This window comes from Agrilus planipennis, unplaced genomic scaffold (assembly GCF_000699045.2).
Source record: "Agrilus planipennis isolate EAB-ADULT unplaced genomic scaffold, Apla_2.0 scaffold238, whole genome shotgun sequence".
Taxonomy (NCBI): Eukaryota; Metazoa; Arthropoda; class Insecta; order Coleoptera; family Buprestidae; genus Agrilus; species Agrilus planipennis.
This window is the reverse complement of record NW_020439447.1, coordinates 171,313-197,982: the sequence shown is the minus strand read 5'-3', so window position 1 is coordinate 197,982 and position 26,670 is coordinate 171,313. Positions and strand designations below refer to the sequence as shown.

Here is a 26,670-nt window from a genome sequence, read left to right as displayed (position 1 = left end):
TACAACCCATCAAGAAATTTGTAAACGGTCATATAAAAAGGTCAGATAGGTATTACATAGTATACAACAAACCCTATATAATAGCATACTCTAATAAGGGTTATATTGTAACAAAATATAGGTCGTGCTGCTAGAAAACGCCTTTCTTTTGACCCTTTTGTAGCCACTCGACATGCAATGTCCACTGATACATATATAAAGAAATCGATAAAGTTGCGAAATGTTTTCCCAAATCAATATATTAACCTGCACTTATCGTTGATGGTATTTTGTAGTAGGCGAAGAATAAACTAAGAAAATAGCTTTCAATTTTATCTTTCATTAATTAACTAACATTATTTACAGAAGTGCATACATATGTACTTTCTCAAAATACAATGGTATGTAATAAAAATTATGATATATAGTATACCAAGAAATCTAGCTGCAATTTTAGTACTTTAACAAATTAACAAACATTATTGTGGTACCTATATAATTAAGCTGGACATTGTTCGTAATTTTGATGACTTTAATAAAGTTTTAATCTATTATTCCTGACCAAGGCTGCCACCTTTCAAAACTGACAAACCAGAAGGTTTCGAAAATAATATTTTTATTAATTTTAACTATTAAATCTGGCTAGATCTTGTCTGTCCATAAGTTCTCAAAAACGAAAGTGGTACTTACTGATAGGGATAGATAATATTTTGAGTTTTTGTTTTGAATATTTAAATTGGTCAAAGACCGGACTTGTCTTCTAAAATTGATTAAAAGTAGCGACCACCAGCTTCTTACAAAAGCGCCTGTAGTCGCAACCACAAGAAGCCACCTATGGCGACTACAAGTGGCTTAAGTGTTGTTGAAAAAGGTGTCTGTCATTGTGTTTATGAAGACACTAAATAACAAATCAGTTTAATTGTTTAAAAAGCATAGATGTGAAAGAGACCGCAAAAGATATTATTTATTTTCCGCAACTAATTAATTCTGATAAACCATATCACGGAAACTTTTTGTTTAATATATATGTCTGTAAAAGTTAGCAAATTAATTCTTTTTTTTAACATTACATAAACTAAATAATGATTTCGTTTTTGACAGTTCCCACATTATAGCCCAAGTCCAATAAGTTTCGATTTCCTTTCGAAAAAATTCGGTTACGTAATATCATCAGCTTTTTTCTCATGAACTGCGGTCAGTTCCGTGACAGGACCGTTTGGTATAAAAATAAAAAAACCGTACAGTTCGCAACTAAGTATAATATTAAAATAAACTCAATGTTCCTGCCGTTGAACAAAATCATAACTGGTCACTTCGCGATCCTACCACTAAAAAGTGAAGGTCATCACAGACAAAAGCAGTAAGCATTTACACTGTCTGTATGTCTTGTGAAGGTTAACATACGCTTTGTAGAACACGTAGACACATCTAATATAAGTCGTCGTTTTTACTTTTAACTTATAACATATAACTGCTTATTATTTATAAGAAAAATTAACCGCAGGGTCCACTGCCCACTATGTTGTCCTTTTATTCTACTACGACTTAAAATTAGTATATTTATAGTACTAACAGTGGGTAATATTACTAAACTATCCTTTCTAGGGTTATCGGCTAAGTATTTTGATGAATAATTGTCAAACAGTTCGGAAAATATCTGCTTATTTATTACCCTACTTGTCCTATGTTATATGCAAAATAAGTATTTCTCTGCCATCTCCAATCTTCAACCCGAAGTTTCCTATAGGTGGGACGTTTAAAATTGGCATAAACAAGAGCATGTTCAAAGCCAATTTTGGTCGTACCAACTATAGCTAGATCTCTAATTATTTGTGAACAGTAAATTTAATGTAGATCTAAAGCCATCTAAAGTGGCGACTGAGGTAATAAAACTTCAAGATGATCGATATGCTTATTCTGTTGAATGGCTAACATCCACAGAAATAAGGAGGACGACTTGTATTTCGAGTGGTGGAATTCGTTTGAATACACCCTTCTAAAAGTTTTGCAAACCATTTTGACCATTGTAGACACAGGTACATAACAGAATGTAAAACGTGTTTCGTTTGAATAATGTCATAATATTGTGATAAAATTGCACTTAGACGTAAGCAAAGGCTGTCTGTTGTTGGTAGTTTTCTAGTATGAGCCGCCACTTCAGATAACTCAGAGTTTATCTCGTCTATTTCCTATTGACTACCATAACACCCTTTGTTGTCCTAGCATTTCTTATACCTCCATATTTCTAATAATAACCTTTTTGAAAATACGTACAGGAAGGTAATTATTATTAACATTTCGCATATTCAGAATACGTTGACCTGTAAACAGCTCTTGCAGAAAGAATCATTACACTGTATATTTGTGAGGGCAAAGCACGATATGGGACCATGAGCAATGGACGCTTTTTGAACCGTAAAAGCTCGTTCCTGCTTTAGAAAATGTACTTAAAACGATTGAATGTGATTTACGTGGTAAACGTGTTTCCCAAACTGGTGCATAAGTCGGTGGGAAGTTTTTTAACAGTTAGTACAATGTATAGCAGTGTTCATTGAAGATAGGCAGGTTCAGCAACCCATTAAACACCAGAAAATGGCTCCACTTGATCATACTCATAGCAGCATTGTATTTCTTTGTTAACACAACAAAATTAGAATAATTTAACGCTTGTAATTGTAAATCTTCAACGTACTCTGCTGTAGTTTAACGTAGTATTTTCATGCGGTACGACTGAGTCATATTTTTTGTAATTTATTGCCTCTCAACGTGTGCTTTTGGTTTTGATTCAGAGATACAAAAAGGTGACAAAATCACCTATTTTATTATAATCGTTTCTGTTAACCATTATTCTAACATCAGATAATGATTTATTTATAGAAGATGTGACTAAATCCAAAACAACGGTCTGTAGCCGTTAAAAATAGTACATAAATTACTGTACAATTGTTCTGATTTATTGAATTACTCTTTACATTTTTTAGCGTTGCTTTATGTATAAGAAACTAAACTAAACTCTAAAGGTCTCAATAAAAGTATTAATAAGAGCAAAGACAAAATTTCCATCATTACAAGTGTTGACCTCATAAAGGTATTATTAATTAACGACTGCGGGTAATGTGTTATTCGCTTAAGTTAACTGAAAATTCTTTCTGTGACATAAGCACCTACCTGCAGGTAATTGGCAATTATTGTTACAAAGTAAGTCACAAAAGAAATAAACAATTATATTTTACGTCAGGAGTCATGCCTGTTAGCAACTTAATGTCGTTAAAGATGCTTTTATGGAGAAGTGGTGGCAGTGGCTCAAAATGTTTTATGAAACTGTTTAAATTTTTACCAAATTTCATTAAGAATAATTTCCATTCTAATTTCAAAACAATTTACCTACTACTAAGTATTACAATAGGTATAGATAAGAGTGTAATATTTGTAAAATTCGGTTGTTCTTACAGGACGTCCGGAAAATCCTTTTCTACAGTAGCATTTCCGCAGTTGAAGTCCCAATGTGTACTTATATCAATCCAAAACTCACAAAACTTTTTTCGCGAGCTGCAAAGGACTCGAAGTAGTCTTTTTAACAACACGAACGCGTTACTACTTGTGACTTAACAAAATGCAAGCAAACTCTGATCATTATGCGTTACCATCACCGGTGATGACGGGTATGACCAAACTTGTCGAGAATGATGATTTCCACCAAATGGTTTGCGACTGTCTTGACGTCCAAACAAAAGTCACTGTATTACAGCAGGAACTTCGAGGCCTCTCAAAAACCGTTATCGCGTTTCCTTAACCATTCGATTTAAAAGAATAATAATAATAAGAAGAAGAGTAAATAGGTTTAATAATGCATATCTTCAGTTTATTAACACGGCCATAAGACAGGAAGAGGCCCCTGATGAGGTATTAAATTCGACTTGTTTATTAAATGCGATAGAATAATTAATTTAATTCAGAAATGCTGTCGCAAACAATCTGACACATCAGAGAGACGCTACATGGTTTGTTTCTGAACCAAAACAGAATATTAAAAAATTGTTTTTTGTAGAAGAACTAGACTAATTCGTAGATATTTTAGCTAGATTTCAGTTTATAATTTATATCACGCCGATACTACGACTGAATCTGATCGTGGCGTCAACCGAAAGTCCGATCCTGACTCTAACCTTCACAAATTGTTTTTTAATATAACGAAAAACCTATCACAATTTTTGAATTTCTCCACAAAAAGCTACAAATCATACCACTCATGATGACAACGGTGTTCGAATGTAACCTAACGATCACCTTGAGGTGATCAACCCTATGGGTGTCGAGTTTTATAAAAGGAAATGAAGAGAAAAACGCCTCTATAAAAGTACAGTAGAAACTCGATTATCCGGCCCTCAGTTATACGGATTCGCGATTATCCGGACTACCGACAAGGCTTGGAACAGAATACTTAATCAGGAGAATGAAAATTCAATAACCAATACGGATGATTTTACAATTTTGAAAGATATAAATGAGCTAATGTTAAAAATACAAATATGCCAGGATTGTGATGATGATGATATGAAAGAGTGGGTCACTTGTGATAGTAATGATCAAGGCTTTCAGATTATGTCAGATGACGAAATCGTAGAAAACATAATGCAGATAAATAAACAGCAAGAAATGCAAGAAGATGAAACAGAAGAAAATCTAGATGTGGAAAATGATGCAGGACCATCTCATGATGAAGCACTTCATGCCCTGGAAACAGCTCTCAAGTGGTTTGAAAAACAAACAGAGAGTGATACTGTGAGTTTACTGCAGCTTAAACGAATTCGTGATATAGCAGCAATTAAAAGAAAAAGTGGCTTACGTCAAATGACAATTAACAAATATTTTAAACCAAATTAAACTTATATATTTCCTGATTACCAAAGGCAAATTACCAAATACATATTGTTAAGAAATTATACGTACATAATATGTACCTAAATATTTAATTTCATGATTAAGGTAAAATTATTTTAGTACATGTACAATGTATGTAGGATTTATCTCTTAATAAACATTGATTTTCGTATTTAATTGTTATTTTTAATTGACACATAACATTATGTAAGTACTACATATTATTATGCATAAAACTCGCTATTTTTCATACATTCGATTATCCGGATTTTCGATTATCCGAATGCCTAACGACAACAATTAGTCCGGTTAATCGAGTTTCTACTGTATTTAAATATTTAAAAAATTGGAAACTAAATCATTTATTTTGAAATATTATACACTAATTTCTAACTCGAAAGGAAACATTTAGTTTAATGGTGCCCATGCCCGTGATCGTGATCGTGACCACCGTCTTTGTGCATACTTTCCTCTACTTCTAAAAGATCGGATATTTTATAACCGACGGTTTCTAACGCTTCTATTAAATCGCGTTTAGCTTTTAGATCTTTTTCTCTTGCTTTCCTAGCCAATCGTTCAGGTCTTGTAGCTTCTAAATGAGCTCGTCTTCGCTTCTCAATTTGAGAAAACAGTAGTTTCTTGCTTATACCATAGAAAATACCACCAATTAGTAAACTCCATCTACATAACTACAATAATTTAACTATAATTACTTTAACTTTAGATAAACAATTATTTATATATAACAATACTTTTATGAACGGGTGGATTGATATAGGATCTGGAAATATATCCGACATAATTGTTAATACACAAAAAACAACTCTATTTAAATGTCACTAAAGACTAAGACGTTTAAAATAACAGACGTACGACGATACAAAATTCAGTTGTTTATATTAATTGCCAACTGCAATTTATGAACTCTAACTTGCAAAAACAATAAACTGCAAGAAATATTTATGTTACTGCTTTCATACTTTACAGTGGTAATTGTAAAACAGTGGCTGCAGGGTATTTTATTTTTATATTCACCCGTTTACTTTCAAAAGAGAAAGTTACTTAGTTATAATTTGATAACGAATGAAATTGTTTACAGTCAAATACTGAATTTGAGAAGTGTGTCAGTTTTATTAATTATTATTACGTAATAGTTTATATTTTGACAAGGTTACATTGTGATGATACCTACTTTTATCTTTGAATGGTATTAATGCCTAAAAATCTACGCCTTTCATTGGCTATATGTATATGTTAAAAAAATCTGAATGATACAATCGAACAGATAATATTACAAAATTTATTATTTTGTGCTTTGGGTTACTCATTGCTTAGATTTGATAAACAAATAAAATTACTTATTCCGCCTCTGTACAGGGGGCAGTAACCTTTACTACACCAAAACATGTTTCCACTATACTCCTCGCAATCCTTGATTGTACCTGTGGTGTTATTAGCCTTTGTAAGTACTGGCAAAACATGACTGTCATATTTTTTTATTTTAACCATTTTTATTGTTTGCCTGAAAACATTTCAAGTACTAAATTTATTAATTTTCTGGTTTGTTTATATATTATTTACCATAATTGAAAGTGAGTTTTGATTTTTAATGTAATTTCGTTGTCGAAAATTACTCGTTAATTAACAATTAGCAACTAAAATTAATACATTATTCAAACAACATTTGCTTACATTCGTCTACTAAGTTTTAAAACCTTTAAATTACGAATTCTCCTGTAACTGCTACAGTAATGTCGTGAAAGTCGACAGTTTCGCTTTGTTAAGATTTTATGTAACACGTGCGACAAGATATTTTGAAAAATTCTAATTAGGCCAATGCTTCTAATCGATCAAATGATGACACAATACATAACGTAATCCTTTTGGTGTCTTTATTTTTATATATACAGCGAGGTACACATGTTGTTCTAGAACCCCTGTATATGCTGGCTTGTCTTAGAATTACTAACGTTTTAGTACTAAAACAGCACAAAAATGTAACTTGTGTATCTTTTGCCTTAGACCATCATTCCTTAAAACTGGTTGGACACGCACCTCCACTCTTTCTGATACTGAATTAATCTTTTGATTTCCCTAAAACTAGAACATCCCACATCCTTAACTGTCTGTGAACAGTAATCTAATCTACTCCTCTTAACTCCTGTTTCTGCTTCTAATAAGCCTCTGAGCCCTTCAGGCCTGAGAAGGTATTCTACCAATCTATCTCGCCTGTTTACTATTGACTTTCATAAAGTCCTCTGTTCTCCTATTCTTTCTAATACCTCTTCATTTCTAACCTTCTTTATACAAGTAACAGGTACAATTTAGAAAATACTACAAATGGCACAGTGAACGCCATCTGTAGCACGATGCTACATTTTAGGATTACGTATGCTCCAACAAGGTCCACTTGTGTGAATATCTACTTGCTGAAAACGAATCCCGGCGTAGCCAACCTCAACGTGATAGGCACGTTAGCTTAATCGAATAAAATAATTCGAAGTGGTCTGTATTCTGTCGAAACTGCCAGACGCGTATCGCGATTTCGATCTTTTTGGATCTCATCAGCGCGTCGCAGGCAGCTCCGACAGAACACAAGACCAACTTTTACCTGCTGTCTTAACAGTGCGTTTCAGAAAATACTACAAATGGCACAGTGAACGCCATCTGTAGCACAGCAGGTAAAAGTTGGTCTTGTGTTTTGTCGGAGCTGCCTGCGATGCGCTGATGAGATCCAAAAAGATCGAAATCGCGATCCGCGTCTGGCAGTTTCGACAGAATACAGACCACTTCGAATTATTTTATAGGTACAATTTATTTTATTAAAATTACCAAACTGAATCCTAATAAAAAAATCGAAGAAACTTTGTAAGATATAATATTTAGTGGAATAAGACGACGATGTTTTGTCCTGTAATTGAAAAGAAAATCTCATGTAATACAACTCACATCGAAACAATAGTAGAAAACGTGATACAATAAAACTTTCGCTCCTTATTGAGTTCAAAGTTAAGTCGGCATTAGGCCTGTACAGCAGCATTAGTTGAGAAATGATTCACACTGCTCACAATTGTATTATTAAGAGTGTGAAGAGGCCTAAATCATAATCGAACATCTAAATAGGAGTAATCTTTAAGCATACAAAGGTCAAATGGTAAAGCCTAACGGATTTCTGTGCTACTTTAAGTCAAGAACAATAACAGACATGAACCGTTTCTTAGTCGTTAATCATCACAATTATTTTGACGCACTTGGACGTAAAATAAGAAATAAAAAAATAGCGACTACCTACCATAAAAGTTAACTGTACAAACTCCGAAAGCGGCTAAAGTGTAATTACTTTTTAAATATACTTTACTAAGTACTAAATGTTAGTAAAACAGTTTATTAAAAAGTACCCTCACGCAGTCAAAAATGCGTTATTATATTCGAAGGCACTAATAACGGATTAAACAACAAGTCATTTGGGTAAAACTGACCCAAAATATATAAAAAGGTGTAACATAACTCCTTACACCCTAATTGTTTAAAATTATGCCCCAAACCTGCTCAGGGGCCAGCTAATGTCATTATTTCGTTGGAGACTCCAACAGTGGGTCAAGCGACGAACCTCAACAAATTTTATATAATATAGCACGACATCATTTTTTCAACTAGAAACTAATAGTCATTAATCATCACAACTGTTTTGACGCACTTATACGTTCAATAATAAATAAAAAATAACGACTACCTACTGTAAAAATTAACTGTAAAAACTCTGAAAACAATTACAATTTAATATCCCTGAGTAAGTACTAAACGTTGGAACTATTTTTAAATAATTATAAAATTCTTTTAAAAGTATTTAAAATCCTACATTAACAATCTCGCAGAAAATTGTCCCTGAAATATACCAAAAAAGTGTTATTATATTCGATGGTACCAATAGTGATTTAAACACCACGCCAATTGGACAAAACTAGCCTAAAATACACAAAAAGGTGTAACATAACTCCTTACACCCTATTTGTTCGAAATTATGCCCCAAAACTGCTCTGGGGCCAGCGAAAGTCGTTATTTCATTGGAGACTCCAACAGTGCGTCAAGCGACGAACCTCAACAAACTTTATATAATGTAGCACCACATCATTATTTCAACATTTTAGTTGAAAATCAATATGTTTTGAGTATTATATCACGTTATACGATACTTGTTAAAGGTTTTAAAAGCATTGCTAAATTTTTGGTACTTATGCCTATTATTAATTAATTCGGTAATATAATTCATTACCAAATCCGAGAAACACAAAATGTTATTAGTTCATATGTTGAATAAACTCGTCCCTTTGACATAAACACTCATTTTTACATACATACATTATAGTTAAGATAAAAATATAAACATTAAACATAAAAATGAATGTTTGTTTATTTCTTTCAGTCTTTATACCTGAAGCATTCGTCTGATGGCGATTAAACTTTTGTGAGTTGGTGTTCACATCCTTAGGAAGGTTTTTGAATTAAAAAGAATCGTAAAAACAAATAAACATCCATTGCGACCGAAAATTACTGAGTAAAAATAGATACTCACCTCCTAACTCCTATCGGTTGCCCTTGCTGCGTCTCTGCAGTAGGAGCACTTTCAATGCTGGACGCGAGACTCGATTCGCTAGATGACAAACTTCTCAACCTCCTCGATCTCGAAGAAGCCGAACTACTTCTTGCACGATTCCGGTAAACAGTTTCGGGCACATTCGATCGACTGCGTGAATCACGCGATCGCGAACGCGTTTCACGCACTGAAGACTGCGTGGCAACGCTCGAATGCGTGCCTAAACGCGATGGTGCACTAACCGGTCTAGTACTGTGAGTATTTTCGATTGACCCCTGTAAGTTTTGTAAATTGTTCAGTTGGAATTGTTCCGTTTCCGCCGGTGGTGCTGACGCAACTTCCGGCGTCTCTAAAAATATAGTAAACACAAATTTTTAGTGCATGAGAACTGACAGAAATAGAAACAATTAGCGCTTTGTTTTTAATTTCAACTGATATGTATATGTTTGTTGATACTAATGGTACGATAAAATTAATAGTTATATAATGAGTACATTATCTTTTTGAAATAGAAAGTGTATTTTTTGTTAACATTATACGTATACAAGCTTCTGGTAGAGGCCCCAATCTAATTTGATAACATGCGATATGATTTTAACTACTGAATGATAAGTAATTATGATGTTTTTATGATAAATCTCCGGAAAGCCTTGTCCTTTGAAATGACTTATTATCTAATTTTATATCCAAACACTTCGTCATCATTGATGGATGGAGATTACAGTTATTTCAAAGTAATCAAGAAAAGTAAAAACTATAATTTTATGTCATCTTAGCGTTAAGTACTTGTAAGATAAAAACGACAACTCGTCAATCAATTGTGTGTAACTGAAGAGGATTCCAAATCAGAATCATAAAATTTACCTGGAATGTCGATCCTTGTTAAATCACTGGGCAGCCTCAAATGTTGTATCCTCCTCATGGATGACCTTTGCCATCCACTTTCTTGTCGCTGTCGTGCTTCTTCGTTACAATTTTCTTCGGTCACCACTTCCCTATCGTCTTCGTTCCTTTCGCGGTCATTGGAAGAAGGTTCTGGTGCAGCTTCTCTTTGAACCGGTTCGACAATTACACTACCGGTGCCATAATCTCCGGTCGCATGGGCCCTACGCTCGATTTCAACATCGTGAACCCAGCTCCAATCTATTTCCTCGTCCGATTCCACACCTGGAACGGATATCCGTTCACATGGTGCAAGGAGTTCCCCGCTTGCGTTGTGAATTATCGGTTTCACATCGTTCGTCGAGCCCATCGTGGCCCTCCACCGATTGTTACGTTTGAAATTACCGCCGCGATCACCCCCGGAATTTGACACCGCACGCTTCAAATTAACACCGTTATCGCCCTCAACTGTTCGTTTACACTCTGACACTGATTGAGGAACAATTTCACTTTTTAATATTGGGGAATCACCACCGGTGCAATAGTTTCTCAAACGGGGCTCTTCCTCATGGGGTTCCGCTTCTAAGTCTCCATTGCAGCTTTCTCCCGTTGCCATGGTCTCAGTTTCTTCACTGTTCGACTCTGTCTTTAACGACAAAGTTTCGACATCTTCGTAGCTTAAACTAAGACTTACATCGTCAGCAGTTCTGCTTCTTCTCTCGTCCTCTAGCTCTGTTTCGTTGTCGTTGCAAGTCCTAACTTCATCTGTACTATAAGTTCCTAACGTAGCATCCAATTCTGTTAGGGGGTTCGAAATGGATTTGATGTTATTACTATTACTACTGGTACTACTGCTCCTGCTACGTCGTTTTTCTAACACTTCGTTTTGTTGATTGGAAATGAGATTTTGTTGGATTGAAGAAGATGCTTCTGGGTGTTCAATTTCACAATTTCCCTCTGTTTCAATAACGTCGGGATCGTCATGCTGTTGTAGAAGTTCTTCGCTTGATCTTAACGATTCGTTTAATATTTCGTCCAATTTTGAGAGAATATTCAAGGCCTCGCAACTGACCGGTGATATCGGCGACGTTTCTTCATCTGTTGCTGTTAAAATTTCCATAAGAATATCTCCCCTGTCCTTTTCCAACCCTTGCTTATCCTTACTGGCGGCACAAGAACTGTTGTCGGATCCTTCCAATGAAATTAAAATATCTTCGACGTTAACAATTTCTCCTGTGGGACTACCTGAAGGTGGTTCTAATGTTTTCTGTAGTTTATGCTCTAACACCGGAAGGTCCGTGTCCATCAGATTGTCGGAGTCTTGACTGCTAACTGCGTAGAATTTTGTACATCTAGGAAACTGAGGAGATGTCACGTTGAGGTCTATAAGGTTATCTTCCATTTCAAAACTTTCTTTGTCCGACGATGCCATCCTGTTTGGTGTGCTTTAACAAAAACGATAATCAGTTACTTATTAAATATTCATTCGGTACATTTGATTTTTGAAGGATTTTACTCTATCAGAATTTGTAATTATGTAACGATTACGTATTAAAAAGACAATAGTTACTTATTATATTATACTGTATAAATTAAAGAGACATTTTAGACATACAGGGTGAATCTTTAAAGCTTCTCCTAATGATAATATAAATAATGAAGTCGATTACAGAAAATCACTCTTGCAATTTCCCTGAACTAATTTAAAGAAAGGAAGGAAAAGGAGAGTTATAAAAATCGGTTTGAAGGTGCATGTCACAATAAAGTCTCAATTTCATTATGTTACTAACTACGCACACGCGTGGGTTGTTTTACGTATACATGCATGCGTATCGTATGGACGTTTGGTACCCGTGCAAGGCCCAATATTACAGTCAAGGTATCGCTTCAATAAAAGCCAATACCTGTTCACCTTTTCATTAATGCGGAATCGATAAACTGTCCTTTGACATCGTCTACGAACTATTATTGCTCACTTTGGTCAACAAATTTAAAGACCTTCGTGTGAAAAGGGCTTGCCTTTGAATTAAAGTTATTTTGGACAGGCAAATAGGGCATTAATATTAAAAACACCACTAGAACTTCGATAATTCAAAGCCCCTATAATTATTATTAATCTGACTATTGACAATTCATTAGGTAATCTCACTAACGTATGTACAATTATGAGCTTTTAAAACTATTCCAAACCCAGTATAAGTAAAGCTTTTACAGAAACTAAAGTCTCTCAGAATAATTAGAATTAATTTTTTTTACTTCCAATTAGATATTAATAAACGACTAGGTACTAAACCATCGATGCACTTTTGTTAATTCATCAACCCTTAATTACTTGTTTCCATTTTTTCCAATGCAACACCGTAACTTATTCCAATCGAGTTCAATTCGTTCATAGCTTATTTTGTTCGATTCATAAGTTTCAATCTTTACTTCGTTGCTGATATTAAACAATTACTACAACAATTTCTACTTATTGTATTTAAATGATCCACAATTAATTAATCATAATAGCAGTACAATTAAGATATATTATTATAATTTTCGAATTTCTATTTTCTCTTCAATTATCATGCCACTTTTGTTGACCTTCACGAAACTTCATGGTGAAAAACATTCTAATGTCACAAGTATTTTAATAATTTACTTCCGTTATGTTTGAAAGTTTTTTTACATTTGGTTTTAGATGTATGCAAACTATATCCTTAGATAAAGGTTTTCGGCCTTTCTCTTTGAAAAGCAAGGGTAATCTATCGAAGCATAATAGCCTGTAGAGGTACTTTATGGTGTGATATGTAAAATCCTTGAATTAAGTTACTGTAAATATACAATATGGAGTTAAATTATCAACAAACAATTCCTCATTATACATTTCTTTGGTTCTGTGATAAGAAATACCGTTTTCTCTTTTACAGTTAGTTGTAAGTTGTAAACTTTTGTTTATTATATAACATAGCTTAATTAATATGCAGTCCAAGCAATTCATTTAATTTGCATTTTTAATTATACTTGAATGATAACACTATTCTTGCACAATATTAATTGTTTACATTACAAATAGCGTTCTTAAATATCATCAGTACCATTTATTTATTTATTTGGAGGGTTAAGTAAAATTAAAACAGTTGGTTAATATTTCAATAAAAGCGTTCCAAAATTGGGGTCAAACTATGTTTAATTGCCAAATAACTGCACGGCTACCCAATTACATAACGTTCTACCATTTGTGAAAGAAATACCGGTTATTATTTTAATGATGACGACAACTGCAGGAACATAAATGCTGACGATTTATATATTGTCAACAAATAAGCAATAATTTTCAAAACATAAGCCAGCTGATCTTGCAAATGAACCACAGAAAATATGTGTGTCACTAGGTGATACCTGTGACTGAACTAAATGTATATTTTTTACGCTTTTAACAATACAATTTTAATAAAAAAACAGTTATTCAAACGCGAGTGTTATCTAGGATTCAATAAAGAGAAGAATTGAATACATTTTTTGATTTAAATCTATTAGATACTTCAGATACAAGTGCACGTGAGTGATTTTATCTCTTTAATGAATTCATGTCTTAAACATGTACTTGTACACACATTCACTTGATATAATAAAATGTAAAGTAATAAAAGAAGCTAAGTTGGGCGTCACACTGTGTTGATTTTATTAAAATGCTAATTTACGATTTTATACTAATTAATTCTACCAACTAACGACGAAGTTTTAAATTTTTTATTTGTTATTGATCAAAATGCTTTCTTTAATTCATTCTTTATTTTCAATTTATATTCTGCCCATCAAGCAACGAAATTGATAGCTATAAGTGAAGTAGAATCGATATTGGGCCAGCACAAACTACATTAACTTTTATCTATTGAGGCCAAGCCACTAGTTGAGCAACGAACTTTCCAATCTTCGAGAAATTTCAGAATGAATGTTTACCACGAAAAACCAATCAAAAAAAACTCGCTAATAATCCTTCTTGTTTTCTCTTTTTCAATCCAATCTATATATATAATATTTTTCTCACTCATATAATCGATTAAAATCAAAATTGAAATTAAAAAAGTAATCTTGTTGGTACGCCTTTTTGTTTTATCATCAAAGTTGAATAAGTTTAATGTTAAAACATGTAGATTATGTAAATAAATCAGTAAATAATCATTGCTATTGTAAAGAATACTTTAACTGACCCTACCTTTTAGTAATTTATCATTTGCAAAATTCCTACGCATGTTTTGCATCATGCTGGCAACGAGATGTCCAAATCATGGTCAAATATACTATCGCTCTGGTCAAAATCGACCTAACGCGTTACAAGGTCAAATCAGCATGTATTTAAATCAGATCAAGGTTTATCTAGGTCAATATTATTGAATATAAGTCACATATAATGTATTTCTACCTGGAATTACATTATAAAAATTACCTCTAGTTGCAAAACTGATGACACGTTTGTAAATTAAATCAAAATTACTTCAATAAAGTTATTGTATTGTTAATGGTTCTTTATAATAGAATCTATTTAAAAATTCATAATTAATAAGTACTTATTTCAAATCCCATAAAGGTAAATTTGTTGAGATTAACCCTTAATTAAGTCATGTAATTGTTTGGGTATTCATTAAGTAGCCTTGTAATATTGACCTCACCATAGCAAAGGCGATCTAGAGGCTGATGCATCTATAAAATCGATTCAGCAATTATCTCTAAGTACTTCCACGGAAGAACTTAAGGACTTTCTATGAGATATTCCAGGTTGGGGTCATAGTTTGTAGAAGGTCACGACAAGGATATCCATATGACATAAATAAATTAATATAATAAATAAATTACACTTCCTAATGTAATAAGTTTGCTCAATTAGGTAACTTATAACAAGTGGAGAATTCTTCTTGTTAATGTTCTTGATGTAGGTCATCATATGTTTCAATAGATAGATAATTAATATTAAACTTGACTTTAAAAATCGACTCTCAATTCATTGGGTAATACAAGATATTAATATAACGCTACCTATGCATAATAGATTTTATAATTGAAACATATGTATATTATTATTTATTGTAACAACTCCTATTGTATCAGAGAAAAACGCAAATGTATAACATCAACAATATCTAAAGTGATAATTATGTTTCACATGTGACACAAAAAATTAATATTGACAATTATTATTAATCTTGAGATCAAAGTATCAATGAAGGTATTTTACACTATTAACTACGAGGGTGGATTGATAAGTTTCCGGCCTGACCAAGAAAAACAAGGTTTTTAAAAATTTTTTTTTTTTATTTCTCAACATAATCTCCTCCAAGGCTGATACATTTCTCATAGCGGTGTTCCAGTCTATTAATGCCATCTCTATAGACTGATTCGTCAAGCTCCTCAAAATAACCATTTACAGCTTCGATTACTTCTTCATTGTCCGCAAATCTCTTACCGCCAAGCCATTTTTTGAGATTAGGGAACAGAAAATAGTCACTCGGGGCTAGGTCTGGAGAGTAAGGAGGGTGCGGCATCAATTCAAACTTTAGATCGTTGATTTTAGCCGTCGCAACGATTGACGTGTGCGCTGGTGCGTTATCGTGATGAAACAAGATTTTTTTCTTCGCCAGATGAGGTCGTTTAATTTTCACCTCGTGGCTCAAACGTTGCAATAAGTCTGCGTAGTATTGACCAGTGATAGTATTACCCTTTGCAAGGTAATCAATGTATATAATACCTCTTGCATCCCAAAAAACAGTAGCCATAACCTTGTTCGCCGAAAAAATTGTTTTTGCCTTCTTTGGAGTTGGTTCCCCTGGTCCAATCCACTGTTTAGACTGTTCTTTGGTTTCAGGAGTGTAGTGGTGGACCCACGTTTCGTCAACGGTTACGAATCGACGCAAAAATTCGCTTGGATTACGCTTATACAATGACAAATTTGCGGTAGAAATGTTTTTTCGAATCAATTTTTGGTCGACTGTTAGCAAACGCGGCACCCATCTTGCACAGAGCTTTTCCATATGCAAATGTTGGTGCAAAATATGTTGCACACGTTCATATGACATCTTACAGGTCTCAGCTATCTCACGCACTTTCAATCTGCGGTCTCCCAGCACTATTTGATGAATTTTTTCGATCATATCTGGAGTTGTGACCTCAACGGGGCGTCCTGAGCGAGGCCCATCAGAGGTGCTCACACGACCCTTTTTAAACTCGGAAACCCACTGCTTAACGGTTGAATATGACGGGGAGGATGTCCCCAGTGTTGAGTCCATCTCTTTTTTAATTTCCTTCGGCGTTAACCCCTTCAAATAAAAGTATTTGATGACAGCACGATTTTCCTGCTTTTCCATTTTTACGAAAACCACAGAGGCGTCTTGTTCAGCGTGCTGTCAAACCTACACTAGCAAGGAGATCGGGCTGAAACTATAGCTACAAGCTATCCAAGGATGGTACTATAGAATGTCACCTCAAGGTAGGCCTAGTGGCGTCATCTCTTGGTTAGGCCGGAAACTTATCAATCCACCCTCGTATTTCTAACAGTAGACTCGCATCAAGGTCTTTAATATCAGAAGACCCAAAGCGGTATTTCAGTTTAATTAATATACTGTTTTTACCCATTTTCTTATGTTAATGCAGTCATAAATAATAAAATTGTTCTCCTGAATTTCAATAAGTATGAGTACATACTTCTACTGCAAATAAATAATTAATTAAACTCCTTATCTATGTACTATGGACTAGCTCCATGTCTTTGCTAAAAGTATTTCGTATATTTCCTATGTATTTACCGTTAATTCTTTTTGAATATGAATAATTTACAAGTGAAGGTACTCCAGTTTTTAAACAATACACAATTAGTTGGTCTTTTCTAAAAAATTTCGTAACTGTATTAATAGCTTCCGTTTTACAACTCTGTCATATTTAGGTCGACCAAAAATAGGTGTAAAATCCATACATTAACTATAATAAATTGAAAAAGAAAACAAAGGAGTTAAACAAATGGAAATAAATTTTCTTAACTTAAACAGTAAAATTGCTTCATAACATTTAAGATAATGATCAGTGTTTTAAAAGAGAATGAATTTGAACGAATAATTGGATAAACGTATGTAGTTAAGTTATAGATACCTATGTCTTATTATAGTCTCCCATTTCTTTTTGATTTATATCAAAACAAAAGACTACTCATATCTCACAAAATGGCGGCAGCTAACCGCCATATTGCTAATTTCTAGGTAATACCTATTCCATGTCTAACCGAATATAACTAACTATTATTTTACATGTGTTAACGTAGTTAATAGCTGAGGATTATGCTAGTCATTGATATAAAGTAAAGCAAGTAACAGTAAAATGAAAAGCAAGAAAAGCCCGTAGGTAACTCCAAGTCTTTTGATTACTTTAAGCTTCTAATTTGTTCTTAAAGTCGTCCAGTCCCTCTCGCTAATAATTTACAGTTTAAATGATTACATTATTAATAAGGTAACTGTATGAAAAACATCATCCTATGTAGCTATTACAGTTACGACTTCCTGCGGCGAAATAAAATTACAAGCTGTTAGTCATACTCTGTATATCCGTCTTTTTTTATTTTTTTGAGGATCTATAGAAACGAGTACAAGTATACAAAAATAAAATAGTAACGCCCTTTTGAAATCAATTACTTCATGATGATACGTACGCTCTTTTTCATTGTATAATCCTTTTACAGTTACGTAAGTAGCAATTATAAAAAGGAAAGACGTTGAAGACATTAGTAGTGAACTGTTACCATTGTCTTCATAGAGAATGTTAGTCCAAATTAATCTTGAAACTTAATCACAATAGGTACTACATAATTAAATTTCTTCTTGCAATAAATTACTAATTAGTTTGAAAGATTGAACATCATCAATAATTATGAGAAAAAATGTACCTACATGATTGCGTTATTATTTCACGAATGTACAAAATGTCTAAGGTATTTTTGTAAATATGAAAATAACTAAGTACATGTTTTATTACTTTTTGTTTCTAGATCGGTATGTGTTGCTGTATTGTATTTTCTAAACCTACATAAAATAGTTGCTTAACTGATTGAATTTTTATGGTTTAAAAAAATCAAAATGTGACTCAGATTTGCTCGCGGTCTCATGATAGTGCCCTAAAATAACTGGTAATAAATAGCTATAAAGTTTACTATTTTCTGCCAATAAAAAATCGAAAACAATGGTCTACTGAGATAGGCTAAACAATACTCTTTAAAAAAAAAATTGTTATGAAATTGAACAGCTAGTTTAATTCGTAATAACACACAAATTACAAACTAAATCTTAATTAGTGAAACAAATGTAACGACTAAACCGTGCCAAGCAATTATTCAATTAATTTTTGACTAGTATTACCCATTAATAACATAATAGGTAAGCTTTTGAGACAACACTGAAAAATATGTATATATATATAAAAATTGATTATGAATTATAATTCATTTGCGAACTGTGCTTTAAGATTATATTAATAATATCAATTTTTAATTCAACTTTCGTTTTCGATCATTGTAAAAAGACCCATTAATAACATAATAGGTAAGCTTTTGAGACAACACTGAAAAATATGTATATATATATATATAAAAATTGATTATGAATTATAATTCATTTGCGAACTGTGCTTTAAGATTATATTAATAATATCAATTTTTAATTCAACTTTCGTTTTCGATGATTGTAAAAAGACTGTCGTACTTACCAATCACTTTTTTTTAGAATATGTTTTGGTCCCCAACGTAAAACAAATCACAAAAAGGTCACGCAAGTCAAAAAATTTGTTAGCAATCTTAAATTAAAAATTCGCGGCATCCTTATTAATTCGCTACTTTCCGTTATCACCACCGTCCGCTGACTAAAGCTTTTCGCTAGTTGAACTGGAAACTCCGGTGAAATGGAAGGCATTCTATAATCAACGTCGGGCTTTAGTTGTCTCCAAGTTTTCACAGGCGCAGATACAATACAAACACTGGACACGCGGCTTCTTCATTACAAAGGGGTAGAAAAAACAACCCTCAATTACTTTGTCAGTATTTTTACGGAAAAAAAATGATTACACAAGCAAAGTTTTTGAAATTCATATCATCTTCACAATATAATTTATTGTTAGTAATAAGGGGACAACTCTTTAATTGTGTGAGGTGTTTTTCTTTTCATTTGGACCCCCATCTCGCCCTTGACATGAGATTAACCAGAACACACCAGCAAAAAGTAAAAAATTAAGTAATCTGTTTATTATTTGTATATAATAATATGTGTTCTTTAAATTAAAAAGTTTACCCTAATTTTCATTGACCCCTCGCTCCCTTTTTGAATAAGATTTCATGAAATTCCTTCCCATTTTGAATTCGTGTAAGTAACGGGGAATATTTCTTGTCACAAACCTGAAATTTTACCCAGTTCTACCCACTTTTAATATCAACTTCCTTTTTGGGACATTTAGAAGTAAAAAAATTACCTAATGGGTACCAATGAGATTTCTTGGTTGAACTCCATCCCTTCTGGGGAATATTTCTTGTCACAAACCTGAAATTTTACCCAGTTCTACCCACTTTTAATATCAACTTCCTTTTTGGGACATTTAGAAGTAAAAAATTACCTAATGGGTACCAATGAGATTTCTTGGTTGAACTCCATCCCTTCTGGGGAATATTTCTTGTCACAAACCTGAAATTTTACCCAGTTCTACCCACTTTTAATATCAACTTCCTTTTTGGGACATTTAGAAGTAAAAAAATTACCTAATGGGTACCAATGAGATTTCTTGGTTGTACTCCATCCCTTCCGGTAAAAATGCTAACTTTCAAAGGGTCTAAAGTTTCTAACTCGTACAATTAATGAAACCGTTAGAATTTTTATAAGTAACACTGCTTTTTTTCATCAAAGGTGTTTTAAAAATTGTTATCAATAGATTAAGAAACTTACCGGTCACCCCGTTTATCATCCACGGATTATATTCAAACCATAATATCCTTCAGGCAAAATTCCTTTCACAAAAGCAATATTTCACTTTCCACAACCCTTGCAAAACAGGAGCTAATTAACTTTGAATTTTCACACCATAAAATACAGAAAACGCACAAAATTATGTACCCAACCGGAGACAATACAGTTACAGTTACTGCATAATTTTATATACGAAATACATAAGTACATGTATTACAGTAGTATTTATTACCATTCTATTGAAAGTCAGTAGTAATTGTAAGAAACACGAAGGTGTATTTGTATGTAAGTGATCGCGTACCAGAATCGTACCTGGTCGAGGTACTGGACTGGATGGACACACCTGAGATCATCTAGCAGTATGTAGTAGGAGTCAGCCACAACCAGTTCTTCGGCTCAGAAGATGTCCCTGAACTTCGAGAAGCCCGTGGGCCAGAGGAAGAGCATTTAAGACTTAAAACCATCCAGAGCAATGCATTAAATTTTATAAAGAATACAGTACAACACTCAACACTTACATAAGCAAAAGTCAAATGTGTTTTTGATGTTCAAAGAATTTCCATGAATTGATATTCCATACATTTATAGTCAGATTAGTTTTTCTAGACTGATACACTCGAATATTCTTTGAGACACATGTAGGTACTTCCCCAATTTTAAATATTTCTTTTGCTCAANCCAAAATTAATAAAAAATTAAAATTAATACACTCCATTTGCCAAAGACACTTACAATTTCTCAATCATAATAGATGAGGCTCCACCTCCTCCGTTACAGATTGAGGCAACGCCCTTTTGGCCTGCTTTCAAAGCATGTACCAAATGAACGACGATTCGAGCTCCAGACATTCCTATGGGGTGTCCTAGGCTAACGGCGCCCCCATGAACGTTAACTTTATTTGGGTCGATATCTAGCAACTTCTGATTTGCTAGGACAACGGCACTAAAAGCTTCGTTGACCTCCCACAGGGCAACATCGTCTTTTTTGATACCAGTCTTCTGTAAAAGTGGAGGAATTGAAGACGCAGGGGCAATAGGGAAGTCTATGGGATCGACTGCAGCGTCCTGAAAGCCCACTATTCTTGCCAAAGGTTTCAAGTTCAGTCTTTTTGCTCCGTCAGGGGTTGTAAGGATTAAAGCAGCCGCACCGTCGTTTAAAGTGGAGGAGTTTCCTGCAGTAACAGTCCCGTTTTCTCTCTGGAACACCGTTGCTAATTTGGGAAATTTGGAAAAGTCCACGCGTTTATATTCCTCATCTTTTTCAAAAATCTTGTCTGGTTGACCTTTCTTTTGGGGAACAGGAACAGGAACGATCTCGGCAGCGAAAGCGTTTGAATCCCAAGCAGCTGCACTACGTTTGTAACTTGAAATTGCATACTCATCTTGTTCCTGTCTCGTTAATTGAAGCTTTTTGGCGGTATTTTCGGCACAATTCCCCATGTGAATGTTGTTGTATACGTCGTGGAGCCCATCAAAGACTATTCCATCTAATAAATGAACCCCCCCATACGGTGTCACTCCCCTATGCAGAAAATAAGGAAACATTATAGTACTGAAGCTTTAAAATATTATTTAATTTATCCCATTTAATAGATTACAATGGTAATGAGATACAATTTAAGGGACAACAAAGCAAAAAACAAAAAAGTTTGTATTTTGTTTTAATCATATTAGATTTGTTAACATATAACAACCATTGTTTTATTTAATGGAAAGTGAAGATAATACTGATATTATTATCATCTCACCTTCTCATATAGTATGGCACATTTGACATTGATTCCATTCCTCCAGCTAGAACAACCTCTTGATGGCCAGTTTGTAAATTTTGAGTAGCCAATATCACAGACTTCAAACCAGATGCGCAGACTTTGTTCACTGTTGTGCAAATTGTTGACTTGGGCAACCCCGCAAATATTGTTGCCTGCCTTGCTGGGGCCTGTCCTGCTCCCCCTTGGCAAACATGCCCCATGTAGACTTCTTTAACTTCTTCTTTTGGGACCCCTGCCCTTTCAATAGCTGCTTGTATGGCAACTGCCCCTAATTTAGTAGCTGGCAAAGAGGAAAGGGATCCAAGAAAAGAACCTATGGGGGTCCTTACAGCAGACACAATAACTACATCGTTCAACTTCACCTGAGTACTATACTTTCTTGAATTTTTTAGAGCCTAAAATTTAAGTTTTACTGAAAATATTTGTCTTCTTTGGACATCTAATTCTTACCTGAGAAATCCTTAGTATAAAAACCATATTTCTTAATCTGATTTAATCTTAAAATAAACTCCTGGTGTACATTTGCTTGGAGATATTCTAATTATATGGAAACAATAACACCAACTGAACTTTGAACTTTTTATATTTATCTGTTTATTCTTATTCCTATCGCAGTTTAGAATTACTTAATAAACAAAGTTTTGAATTATTATTAAACAAAATTGCAAAATTAATTCAAAAACAACAATTAAATTAAGAAGGTTATAAGTATTGTTGTTTCGAAAAGAAAAACAGTTGATGTTTCTAATGTTCCGCTAGAAGTAAAGATTGATTATCATTTATGTTAATAACGAAATTGCGCTTCCTATAACTTTCTTTAAATCAAAATTGAACATAAAACTTTAAAAAATAACTATAATGAAAGTTAATTGACGTCTCTTTTATGGTAATAAATTTAAATACAATGTTATTTAAGCGTGAACCCTTTGTCAGAAGTTATTAGAGAATAGTAAAAGTAGAACTCATTGGTTTACTTATTTATTGTAGGGAATTAGTACATTAATGTAATTAATTAATACATTTTTCTAAGGCATACTCAACTATGTGGTTAAAATTTCAACATAATCGGTTAAATAGTTGCAAAATCATTAGTTTTGTTAAATTCCATTCAAAAACTGGCACCAAATAATTTTTATGAATGGAAATTCAATTTTTAATGATGGCCGACGCTGAATAGCCAATCAGATGCGAGCGTCTATTGTTACCCACCGTTCGTAGTAAAAAAGCACATGTTACTGCAACAATTAAAAATGTAGGTCATCAGTAACCCTCCAACTGTCAGCAGGAATGTACTGTCTTTTCTTCTTAAAACTTAACGAAATTACAAATTCATATAATTATTTCTATAATTAATTCAAAAATGATGATACATTATGCATTTATAGAATAAATAATACGTTTAAAGTTAATACTGCAATTTTTTAAACTTAAGAAGGGAATAAGTATCTCTACCAAAAAAAATCTTAACCCAAATTAACATGGGGATTTCTTTATTTGTGTTTTCTATTTAAATAACTTATCTAAGTCAGCTTTTTAATTGTTTTTTCTCTTTCATGTTCCTTAATTTTTTGAATCAAAAGCACTTCATCAAGTTTATGCTTACAAAGATACTGTCCATTAAAAAATAATACAGGAATTTCGTATCTGTACAGTCTCAGCCATCTCACATTCTCTTTTTTATCAATATACACCACCTCTAGTCTACATTTATTTAAATAGGGTAGCAACTGTAATTTCACTTCATCACACAGGGGGCAAGGGTCTTTAGTATACAACGTTATAACTGGTAGACCATCTTCAGGTTGTACAGCAGATCTACCAACAAAAAAAGACACTAATTCCAAAATTCTAATTAAANAATAATTTAATCGAAGAAAATTTGCAATTGAAAGAGGAATTAAAGCAAAAGTAAAAGAAATTATTGCTAGGCCAATATTATATTAATTTCTTCCTTTATTGTAGGAATGAAGAACTCGAAAAAGCTTATTGCATTATTGAACTCATGCGTTTGAGTTCCTTGGAATTACCCTATAATGTTTAATGATCTTTTATATTTTTCATTCATAACTTAAATTAGTTAAAGTATTTTCCCGTTTCGTATACCTTCGACATTTCCATATTTTGTGTCATCTGTCATTCACTGAATAAGGAATGATAGTGAAGTATGATTCGTAACATTGCAATATTTTGGATAAAATGGCTTTAAATTTTTTGTTTAACTTGAACTTATTATTTCCAAAAATAACGACATGCCAAAAATAACACACCCGATAATTAAGTGAACTGAAATGAACGTAGAAGAGAACAGGTTACAAACGTTTAGTGATTGGCCCCCTGATACAGCAGTTAATGCGTCAAGAATTGCTAAAGCCGGTTTTTATTATACGAAACAAGCTCTAATAGTTGAGTGCTTTGCCTGTAAAGTGCAAATTTCGACTTGGAATTATGGTGATCAGGTAATGGCACTCCATAAACGCATGAGTCCCAATTGCCCCTTTGTTAAGGACCCCAGTACCTCAGGAAATGTTCCTAGCATATTGTCGTCTTCTAGTCTGTCCATTTCTCCAAACCCTTGTGATACGCCCGAATTTAATCCGGAAATACTTAAAGATGAGTCAGTTCGTCTTCAAACATATACCAACTGGCCAAAATCTGATGTAGTAACCCCAGAAAGCCTGGCAAGGGCAGGATTCTACTATTTAAAGCATCAAGACAAGACTAAGTGTGCATTTTGTAGAGGAGTATGTGTTGGATGGGAAGTTGATGATAATCCAGATAAAGAGCACCAAAGGCACTTCCCAAGATGCCCTTTTGTTCAAACTGTTATTAATCCAAGGCTTGCAGTAGTGACTCAGACTGACACCACACAAAACCCACCGGTTGAACTAAATAAAGACATTTCTTTAACAAATTCAAATCTAATATTCCACATAGATCTTGCAGAATTGGGAGTTAACAGCCACAAGGGTCCACATAAAACTGAATTTGCTACTGTTGAGTCTCGATTAAGAAGTTTTGCAAGTTGGCCTGAGGATTTGATACAAACACCTGATTCATTAGCTCAAGCAGGGTTTTATTATGAAGGATCTGGGGATCAGGTTCGTTGCTTTCATTGTGATGGAGGTCTGCGTCATTGGGACCCCCAGGATGATCCATGGACGGAACACGCTCGTTGGTTCCCCAAATGTGCTTATGTCCAGTTAGTTAAGGGAAACGATTTTGTACGAGCCTGTGCATTTGAACAGGACACCGCATTTGGTACAGTAAGTATGCTGGTTATTTTTTATATCATTTGTAGATTAAATGAACTTTTCTTAATTTTGAAAAGGAAGAAGAGGTCCCTCGCAGAAGAAGTGAGCCGGTCCAAAGACGTGAAGTTAGCGATAGGGAAATTCAAGCTCATTTAAATTCTGAAGCAGGACTTGCGGCATTAAGTATTGGTCTTCATGTGGGGAGAGTGAAACAGGCAATCAAAGAAAAGCTAGAGCAAACAGGAGTTGGCTTTTCAACAGCAGATGCCCTTATAGAGGCGACCCTGAACCTTCAAAGGGAAGAGGAAGATATTAGTGAACCTTCTAGTACCCAAATTTCACAAGAAGCTTCAAGATTATTGTCTGAAGTATTAGAAAACTGTATCCCACCCGTATCTCAACAGCAAGAAACCAGCGAAACTGTTCCTAAAGATGATGTAAACGATGGTACAGCAAAAGATGTAGGAAATGATACAGAATTAAAAGAAGTTAGTATAATGAAAGTTCCAAAAATGTTGAGTTTAGAAGAGGAGAACAGGTTGCTGAAGGAAGCTCGACTGTGTAAAATTTGTATGGATTTTGAAGTAGGAATCGTTTTCTTACCATGTGGCCATTTGACCACTTGTGTCAACTGTGCCCCAAATTTAAAGAATTGTCCCGTTTGTAGATCTGCTATCAAAGCAACAGTTCGAACTTTTCTATCGTAGCCCCCAAAGGGTTTTAGAGAAACGTAATTGAGGGTGTTTATTTCTTTCTTTCCTTTTTTTCTGAATTTCCTTAAATTTAATTCTACCGTTTTTATCATTGTTTTTTATCTGTTTTAAAGTGAATGTTTTATGTACTCCGATGGGCTGTGTGTTATTTTTGGAAATAAAATTTAAAGACTTGATGGCTTTTCATTTCAAAAATAATTATAATCAATATACATAAGTAGTTATAAATAAAAATTCTAAAACTGGTTCCAGTTAGTGATTATTTTTTAATTTTTAAAATGAATTTTTATGTTAATAATATTTGTGCTTTGAAATTTTTTATAGTTTGTGAAGTTAGTGATAATCGTTTTTACTTTTCCAGAGATGTTGCTGAATTTGTAACCAACAAAGTAAGTAGACATTTTATATTCAATTAATTTATCTATTCAGGAATATCCTTTATATGTGGTCTGAATTCATCGAAATCAATCAATATATGATCTAATTTTAAAGACGATCGTATTTTTGTAAAAAAAGTTAAAACTCTTATAAACAACGCAAATCAGTTATATTGACTTATTGATGTCACAATGTAATTTATAAGCAAATATTAAAAACGTAGAAAAGACTTAAACAAGTAAATAAAAGAAAT

The 26,670-nt window shown here is 33.6% G+C and overlaps 4 protein-coding genes across 4 annotated transcripts in view; 1 reads left to right on the top strand and 3 right to left on the bottom strand.

Annotated features, from left to right (window-relative positions):
- Window positions 1–4,066, bottom strand: part of LOC108741009 (sodium- and chloride-dependent GABA transporter 1-like) — a 19,687-nt gene extending 15,621 nt beyond the window's left edge. Inside the window, exon 1 of the mRNA XM_018475572.1 lies at window positions 3,430–4,066. The gene's annotated coding sequence lies outside the window, so the exon portion shown is untranslated. The remainder of the gene's footprint in view (window positions 1–3,429) is intronic.
- The window catches only part of LOC108740985, a 28,775-nt gene extending 8,131 nt beyond the window's left edge, over window positions 1–20,644 (bottom strand). Inside the window, exons 1-3 of the mRNA XM_018475537.1 lie at window positions 20,284–20,644; window positions 10,319–11,781; window positions 9,434–9,803 (exon numbers count right to left, since the gene is read on the bottom strand). Coding sequence (XP_018331039.1) covers window positions 9,434–9,803; window positions 10,319–11,768 — 1,820 coding nt within the window. The 5' untranslated portion in view covers window positions 11,769–11,781; window positions 20,284–20,644. The remainder of the gene's footprint in view (window positions 1–9,433; window positions 9,804–10,318; window positions 11,782–20,283) is intronic.
- A 344-nt stretch (window positions 20,645–20,988) lies between these two features.
- Window positions 20,989–22,775, bottom strand: LOC108741012 (acetyl-CoA acetyltransferase, mitochondrial). The gene is made up of 3 exons (XM_018475575.2): window positions 22,526–22,775; window positions 22,052–22,470; window positions 20,989–21,825 (listed from the first exon to the last, which is right to left on the bottom strand). Exons 1-3 carry the CDS (start codon window positions 22,550–22,552, stop codon window positions 21,033–21,035), a joined length of 1,239 nt encoding a protein of 412 aa, XP_018331077.1. The 5' UTR covers window positions 22,553–22,775; the 3' UTR covers window positions 20,989–21,032.
- A 1,404-nt stretch (window positions 22,776–24,179) lies between these two features.
- On the top strand, window positions 24,180–26,213 carry LOC108741011 (death-associated inhibitor of apoptosis 2). Its single transcript, XM_018475574.2, has 2 exons — window positions 24,180–25,338; window positions 25,404–26,213. The coding sequence occupies exons 1-2, from the start codon at window positions 24,364–24,366 to the stop codon at window positions 26,031–26,033; spliced, it is 1,605 nt and encodes a 534-aa protein (XP_018331076.1). The 5' UTR covers window positions 24,180–24,363; the 3' UTR covers window positions 26,034–26,213.
- The last annotated feature ends 457 nt before the right edge of the window (window positions 26,214–26,670 follow it).